Source organism: Erythrolamprus reginae, chromosome 1, assembly GCF_031021105.1.
Source record: "Erythrolamprus reginae isolate rEryReg1 chromosome 1, rEryReg1.hap1, whole genome shotgun sequence".
Lineage (NCBI taxonomy): Eukaryota > Metazoa > Chordata > Lepidosauria > Squamata > Dipsadidae > Erythrolamprus > Erythrolamprus reginae.
The window spans coordinates 290,840,345-290,849,719 of NC_091950.1; the positions used below are offsets into that span (position 1 = coordinate 290,840,345).

At 32.7% G+C, this 9,375-nt stretch overlaps 1 protein-coding gene across 1 annotated transcript; it reads left to right on the forward strand.

Moving 5' to 3' along the window:
* The first annotated feature begins 1,659 nt into the window (after nt 1-1,659).
* On the forward strand, nt 1,660-2,859 carry FUT9 (fucosyltransferase 9). The gene has a single exon (XM_070739241.1). The coding sequence runs from the start codon at nt 1,668-1,670 to the stop codon at nt 2,742-2,744; it is 1,077 nt and encodes a 358-aa protein (XP_070595342.1). The 5' UTR covers nt 1,660-1,667; the 3' UTR covers nt 2,745-2,859.
* Nucleotides 2,860-9,375: the final 6,516 nt, after the last annotated feature.

Consider the following 9,375-nt stretch of genomic DNA (forward strand, 5'->3'; position numbering starts at 1 on the left):
AGTGAAAAAAGTGTTCTCCTTTCTCTGGGCACTTGGAGAGGGAATAAATCACTTCACTGTGGTGACCCCCTTGTGCTGGTTGCCTCCCAGAGCAAAACGGGGTGCTTCTCCCTGGCCGGATCAACTCGGTTTTAGCCAAACTGAGGGGTCCCCACAGTGAAGGAAAGGCACCGGCTAAAAAGCAAGTGAGCAAGGGAAGAGGGGAGCCCTTCAGCATGGGAAGGAAGAGAAAGCAGGTAGCAGCAGCAGCAACCACCTTTCGGTCAAAGGAGCAGGAAGTTGCCCCCTCTCGCCTGCCTGGCTTTCTCTCTCTGGCGCAATGTATGGGAGGCAGCCTTGCGCCGGATGTATGGGAGACATGTGTTTCTCCTCACCGCCTCAGAGTCCCTCCTTTTTTTTTGAAGCCTTAAAGTTTTAGATTTTTTTTTTATTCCCCTCACCTCATCTTCTTCCTTTGGCCTCCTCCTCTTCTTCCTCCTTCTCCTCCCACCCAAATTACGAGCTTTTTTTCCTTTCATAATGGTTTTCATGCATTATTTGCTTTTACATTGATTCCTATGGGAAAAATTGCTTCTACTAACAAACTTTTCTACTTAAGAACGTAGTCATGGAACAAATTAAATTCTTAAGTAGTATTTGCTTCTTATGGCCCACATTTTGAAGAGCTATTCCAGTGTTTTTTTTAAGGGGGAAGTATACAAAAAGCTACTCACAGATGTTAGAATAACTGAATTTGCTATGTCATAGTAAAAACATGTGATATATATAATTATACATGGAGAAAACGGGGGGGGGGTGTTATTTAAAACCTGACACACTTTTTGAATAATTCCTGAAATCTCTTGGAGGTATTACAATTCAATCGATTTTTGCCATGTGTGAAATACTAGCTGGATGGTGAAGATGAAATGAATGAATGGACATATAAGTATTACATGTGACTAGTGTAAAGTATGTGAATGTAATGTGAAAAAGAGTATCAATATGAATGACATAAATAAACAGTAAGTAAATGGTATACGTACTATGTGAATGAAGAACATTTATGATTATTTAAAGGAAAATAAATATTAAAATAAATATTTTATTTTAGAGGGTGGGCAGTTATGTGAGGTTATTAAGCACAGCTTTTTATTTATATGTACATATATTTCATATAAAATTAACAAAGAATTATTGAAGTTAGACAATTAATGCTGAACATAACATTAATAACAGTAGCAAAATTTATAAATGTTAAAAAAGGAAAATCCCCTTAAAAATAATATAAATATTTAATTTTTTAGTTCTCCTGAAACCAGAAATAAAGGATTATATTGAATACAGATGAATAATATTAAAATAATATTAATTTAACAATGAAATACAAATACACAAATATACAAATACATGCAGCATAGTACAGTGATGCTGTACTATGTACAGTTTTCATCCACTTCTTTTCAACTCATTTGCTTTCCATTCAGTTTTATGAAAAATATTATGGTTCTTTCCCATTATTTGTAATTTTTAGATTTATCAATAGTGCATAATAACAATTATATGTAGTTTTGTGTGTCTGCAACATGTTTTTAAAGCCGCTCTTTTATGCAAGCAAATTTTAATAAACATCACCTTAATCTAAAAACACTGACTTTAAACTCTTCCTTTTCTTTGTAGATCAAATTATGACATCATCATCCAAAGGAATTTTCCGGCCATTTCTATTTCTCTTCATTGTGCTTGGCTGTTTTATGACCTGTTTGCTGATCTATATCAAACCCACAAGCGGATGGATCTCTAGTCCTATTGAATCAGCCAGCTCAGTTCTAAAGATGAAGAATTTCTTTTCAACCAAAAGTGATTACATTAATGAAACAACAATTCTGATATGGGTTTGGCCATTTGGACAGACATTTGATCTGAAATTCTGTCCCACTTTTAATATCCATGGATGCCATTTAACAACGGACCGTACCCTATATAACCGGTCTCATGCTGTTCTCATTCACCATAGAGATATTAGCTGGGATTTGACTAATTTACCTCAGCAGCCTAGACCTGCATTTCAGAAATGGATCTGGATGAACCTGGAATCTCCAACCCATACTCCACAAAAGAGCGGGATTGAACATTTGTTCAATTTGACCCTCACCTATCGCCGGGATTCAGATATTCAGGTGCCTTATGGCTTCATGATAGTCAGCACAAATTCCTTTGAGTACGAAATGCCGAATAAAGAAAAACTTGTATGTTGGGTAGTGAGTAACTGGAATCCTGAGCATGCTAGAGTAAAGTATTATAATGAATTAAGTAAATATATTGAAATCCATACCTATGGACAAGCATTTGGAGATTATATCAGTGATAAAAATTTGATTCCCACAATATCCACTTGCAAGTTTTATCTTTCCTTTGAAAATTCTATCCATAAAGACTACATTACAGAGAAACTCTACAATGCTCTTTTTGCTGGCTCTGTGCCAATCGTTCTGGGTCCTCCCAGAGAAAACTATGAGAATTACATTCCCGCTAATTCTTTCATACATGTGGAGGATTTCCTCTCTCCAAAGGACCTTTCAGAGTACCTTCTGATGCTTGATAAAAACACTAAACTGTACATTAGCTACTTCAACTGGAGGAAAGATTTTTCAGTGCGCCTTTCTCAATTCTGGGAATCACATGCGTGTCTCGCTTGTGACTATGTAAAGAGACACCAAGAATACAAGTCTGTTGGTAATTTAGAGAAATGGTTTTGGAACTAATCCTTTATCCATTTTTTCCTGCACTTTATATTAAGAGGGAGAAAAGCTGTCAAAATCGCCATCCCAAGATGAGGAGGGGCGGGGAGGTTCTGAGTTAAAGCATTGCTGTTTGTCATCTGGCCTTCTTCTCAATGTGGATCAATAATTCACTTACAGTCTTGAATCCTTAACCACTCTCCTTCCTTTCCAGATAGAGATGTTTTTCAAAAATAATAATAGTGGTGGTATTGGTCACTTTCTGTTCCATTTATTTGTTGAAGAAGTGACCATCATCTTTCAGACTCTTCTTGTTATTTTATTGAGCCAAGATTTTGAAAAGGAATTAAGAATAATAATCCAACATTGGATTTTTCTTCTTTAAACAATCCAAACTCTGGTGACTTACTGTTACATTTTAATCATACATTTACTGTCCCTTTGTGGGAAACCAAAAAGTAGCAACTTTTGCAGGATGTACTTACAAGAGATATGTGAAATAATTTGGGTGCTTTTAAAGACCATGATTTGGCTGCACAAATAATTCCATTCTTAACATCGGCCACGGCATTGTTTTATAATTTGTTGGAAATCCTGCTGCGTTTACCAGTGTTCACTGAGGAGTATGCTTTTATATACTATTTCTTGTTTCATCATTTTTGCAATGCTGCATCACTGTCAGTTACATAAGGCAATCATGTTTATATTGATTAAAGCAGGTTTTTTTCTTGCAAGGCCGTAAAAGAAATTGAGTGGGATACGAAGCTAATCAACATAAAACAATAGGACCAAACTATTTATTATGGTATAACAAATATAATTTATAAAATAGAATTATACAATTGGATATCCAGAATAATGTTTGACTCTGTTTTATAAGCTAACTTTCTAAATTGTTCATAAATGGTTACAGAACATCTTTGCTTACTCCTTGGAAAGCAAGCTCATTCACAGTGATGGAGCCTGTCTTCCTAATGCCAGAAAAGAACATTGTGATCAAAACTTAAATTGTTTTTTTTTAATATAAGTGTATTGTCCTGCTTTGGATATTAGAAAAGAATGAAGCTTTGATCATTTAGTCACATCTTCCATTTTGAAGCCAGTGACTCCCATGGTGGTTGCTCCAATGGGAAGACTTGCATTTAGTTTCACATGTTTGGTTAATCCTTCACCTATTTCAATGATCTTTTTTTTTAAAAAAAAAATGATAACATTATAAAAAAGTGTAAAAGTCACCCAAAAATGGGGAAATTAAACTTGCACTGTAATGCTGGATAAAAATATTTATCAGTCTGGAACAAAGGAAGCAAGCTAACTACTCATTAGTCTAACTTATAAATGCACATGTCCTTACAAGGGGACAAGCTTCTTTGACTTTTGTACTAGTTTCCAAAAAAAAATTTAAGAAATTAAAAAGCCAGCCTAGGACAACAAATACTAAGTTCCATTGCATTTACTTTTGCATTAATCAAAGTAATTGAATGTAGTTACCCAATAACAATTTTGTATGCATTCCCTAAATTTCCATTTTGTCATGTTAAAAAATTACAGTATGGCAATTTTGAGTTTTTACCCAACTTTTTCCAGGAGTCTAATTTGTCTTAGGTTTTAAGAAGGGCATTAGTAATGTTATTGTCCTTAGTTTGCATTTATGAAAACCTGAATTGCAATTGTTTTAGGGATGATCACATTTTCCTATTGACATTTTTGTTCCCAAGCAAGAACAGGCTGCATCACCTTCATAAAATGGAACATAGATGTACAATTACTGATGAAGTTCTTGAGAGTATAGTAGAAGGCAAATTATGAGTATCACCTTTATTAGTATTGTTAATTTTCAGCAGCAATTTGTTATTGTATGTTTAGTTTGGAAACTGATGACAGATGAGGAAGTTGCTTCCATCTCTCATTATAGCATATAGCTTTCAGTGGCCTATAAAACATGTTAATTTTAAGTACTTTTACTAGTTAATACAATCTGCAGAATGGTAAGTAGTTTTCAAATTGCAGAGTACAGTTGTGTTCAGCATTTTACAGCAAAGAGTTTAGATTGAAGGTAGATATTTTTAAACATGTATTTGGGAGATGCATTCAATCTTGGATTTCAAAATGTTGTTAATTGACTTAACAGTTTGTGGCTTGGTTTCATGTTCTTTTCTGAAGGTATTCACTTGGTCTGTGTTTAACATGAAATGCGTATACATGTAACTTCTCCAGGCAATGCAAGCTGATATTATGGCGAAGTCTTTATTTAAAAACTTCACACAGTTTTATCAGTATCAAAAATAAGGACTTAATAGTTGATTCAAAGATATTTCATAAATATTTTGCTATTCGACTAAAATAGTCCTTTTTAAATATAATTTAAATGTATTTAACTTCTGATAAACAATAAAACACTGGACAATTAAGTTTACTTTTAGGAGTGTTTCTTGGAAATTATTTGTTATGATGTCACAGTAAGTAAAGAACCAGATTGGCGTAGTGGTTTAGAAATCAGGAGACTGAGTTCTAATGCCACTATAGGCATGACAACTGGCTGACTGATCTTAAGCCAGTCATTCTCTCTCAGGCTAACCTACCTCACAGGTTTATTGCGTGGTGAAAATAGGAAGGAGTATTAGGTGTGTGTTCACTACCTTGAATTACTCATAAAGTAATAAAGACGGGATAACATTCAAATAAATAATTGCTCACATTTTAAATGTGTCATAAATGTCAGAATCTGAAGAAATAGAATGACAACAGTTAGCCTCAAACTTTAGGAAACAGATTTTGTGTGGTGACGTTTTTCTCAGTGTGTACACGCATGAATTTTTCAAATGAGATTTTCTGGTGTCCCAAGTTTCAGTTTGTGAAATTAGCCTTTTAAACTCAAAAATAACATTTAATTCAAGGGTTTCCTGAAAAAATAGTGAAGATAAAATGTTTAAGACTATCCTCGTGAGAAAAGGATTCTGTCTGATAACCTCGTCCCATTTGTATTTGTCAGTATCATACATACATAGAGAATATATTTCTCCTGTAGACTGCAACTCTATCAATAGGGAAAACCAGCACGTCTCATGGAGAATCAGGCTTTTTTCTGTGAACAGGTTTCCCACCCAATTAAAAATATAGCAGAGTTAATAAAGCAGAAGTTGGATAACCATCTGTCTGAAGTAGTGTAGGGTTTCCTGACTAAGCAGGGGGTTGGACTAGAAGACCTCCAACTCTGTTGTTATTATTATTATTATTATATTATTATAACAAAATGGAAGGTGTTGATCTAAATGTTCATTCAAATGTATTTTCATAAGATCTATAGCTAATACCCCATAAATTTGCTTCATTTTCTGTAACAAGCAAACATGTATGCAATGCTTTATAATCATCCAGCCCATGGTTGCAGAATTAAAACATCTTGGTTTTTCCTCAGTGCTAAAAAAAATATTTTGCTGTGTGAAATTAATTATCCAAGATTCATAGTACATATGTAATCAAACTTGGTGCTAAAGTACCCTATGTTAACTGTTCTGTTATGTCTGAACTCTGGACTTTCAAACTGTTCAACAAAATATTTAGATAAATGCATTTGCAAGGTTAATCTTTTCAATTTTTTAAAAAGAATATGTTCAGCAAGTTATAAAAATAAGATGTTACATTCCTTTTATATCAGTTGTAAATGGACATCATAGAATCCATGGAAACTCATTCAAGCCAATGGCCTCATGGATACATGAAATACATTTAAGAACAAAAGGCCATACAATTAAAATGAAACTGAAGGTGATACAGTTAAGAATATGTTTATTTTTTCATATATTATGTCACTTTAAAAGAATGTTCTCTTATAGGTAACCGTGAATCCTGTAGGTTCACCAGCAGTTGCATTAAAAAAACTTTAAAAAAAAACAACCTTTGAATATTTGTATATGTGACAGAATGAAATTTGAACTTATGGAAAATATTTGTAGTTGAGGGTGAAAGTTATGGCTTTAATCCAAATAGAAAGACACTGCTTTCTGGTGTCATGAGAGAGAAATTTATCCCTTAAATTGCTAAGAATTTCATCTCCAATTATTTGTGCCATATTCTTCAGCATTTTCAATATCTCCCAGAATTCAGTCTTGGATTTGATAAGTAGGGTGATGCTGAGACTGCAAGATCCAGTTCTCTGAGAGTGTTTATGTGTATATGTTTGTGCTTGTATAACTGTTGAAATTACCTTTGGATGCCATTTGTACATTTGGGGAGGAGGGTGTAAAAATCAATATGCAAAGCAAACTATTATTTTGTTTGCAGCATATTACTTTCAAAAGAGCATAGAATAATAGAAGTGTCTAGTGTATCTTTTTCTGATTATTGAAATATAATTTACACTGTCATCTGCAATATAACCAAAAGCATAGAGTTATCTCTATTTCACTGATTTGCTCAGTTTGTTTCCTCGAAAATTTTAAAGTAGATTTTGCTTCAGATGTGAAATTTTTATACAAGAGACATTTAAGAGTTACAGAGTAGCAAATTCTCATTGCCTACAAATCTGCACGATGAAAAATGCCATCAGCTTTTACAAATACAATCTACAGTGTTACTCAATAATTGTTGTCCTAATTGTGTGAAAATGCTTCTTTCATAGTGCAAACACAACTATAAGAGATACCTCTCTTTCAGTATTTTGCTTTAACTCTGTAATAATTAAATTTTAGGTCTTCAATATGTGTTATGCACCCCCTTAAACTATAGAATAAATATTCAGTAACAATGCTAATTGCTAAATATGAACAATTTAAGGAAGAGTAACACTGGAAAATGATAAAAGATGGATATTGATTCATCTGTCACTCATTATATGTTAAAATAACATTTCTGGAAATTAACATAATAAATTAATGTACGAAACAAGTCAATTATATGTCCAAAATTATCTTTATGTATGTATGTAATACATGCAAGAAATGCATCTTTCTATGTCATATATAAATTTTAAAAATGATGGACACTGTAATTTCGTAAAACATTGACATTTAATCTTAATATGGCCAATAATTTCCTTGTGTGAATTTCAGTGTACACTAATTAGGAGTTGTTGCCATGGAGCCCAGATATTGGTAAATGTGTACTTATTGATGGAGTTCATTACTTTTGTAAAAGTTCAAATATATATAATCCTAAAACTATATGAAGTAAAATTAAGGCTACCTGAGCAAAAATTGTGTCACTTGAAACTCTCCTATATAGACACAAGGTTCCTGAATTTCTAATGAAACAAACTCATTTTTTGTTTTGAATTTAAAATTTATGCCTTCTGCCATAACATGAAAACTCAGCTTGTCAGCTCTAACCCGGTCCACCTATAGTGCTAAAATGGTTTTAAAGAGATGTCATCTTAATTTCCTAATTGGAATTATTTTCAATTTAAAATTTATTCTTAGATTTATATATGTGTTTTATATAAAATATGTTTCACATGGAAATAGTTTCTTAGGGAAAATGCAGGTTTTCACATTATAATTACATGATTTCACATTTGTTGTGTTTAATCTCCTTAAATATTTTACAACTAGTACATTAACAAAGATTCATAAAGAAATAGTAGCATTACGATCTGGAGAACATATACAAAAATGTGTAGACAATATAATTCAAGGCAAACTGATTGTGACAACTATGTATTACATATAATTTTACTTCAGAGTTATGGATAAAAGTATCTTCACTTCATACCAAGGCATTTGCAAATCTATACTGGAATTATCTCATTTTTAAACGGATCACAGTTTAGATTGTGAAAGTACATATTATGTATGCTAGTCATGTACTGTTTTTCCTAACTCTGCATAGTGTCTCTGGACAAGCTAGTTCTTCAATACTTACTATTATATTCTGCATATTAAAATGTGTCAGTTTATTGCCACCCTCTAACCTATGAATGGTTCCTTTAAATGCATCTATATTAAGAATGTAAAATAATCCTATGATTCCCTCAAAGAAAACAAGCATATCTTTTTTCCTAAAAATATTTTATTTTTTCCTAAAAATAAAACAGGGAAATCCCAGGGAAGACTGGAAGTTGCACTTTTTCATTTAAAATATTCAAGGCAACAAAGGACTTTTTCCAATTTTGCTTAAACATTACAAAAATTTATAGACTTTATAGAACTCTGTTTTTCCCCCAGAACATTTTTCCTCTTTAAATCATTCTGCCTGAAATGACATGCGTCAAAACACATGTAAAAATCATTTGAAAATAATGCTAGAAGAGGAACATTATTTCAAAAGATCTGCACATATACAATGTACATGAATTTGTTTACCCCACTATTTTAGTAATATAGTCCTACAAGAAAGCAGAATATAGTGAAAAATGTAGAGTATAACAAACAATCATTATTGACAATCTAATCAATGCATCATTTACAGTGTCTCTAATCATTTACTTTATACCCAGGAGGTGGTCCTGGCCTAATGAATTCTGTCTCCAGAAAGAAAGGATCTTGTCAGTGATCCAATCAAAGTTAATTTATATTAAACTCTCTCACTGATAATGCTTAATCAAAAAGTGCTTTTGCTTCAATCATATTGTTAAAAGTCATAGCTCACTTTCTAGTGACATGGGAACATTAACAAATGTAGATAAATATTCCTCTGAAATGTGAAAGTTTTGGAAAAA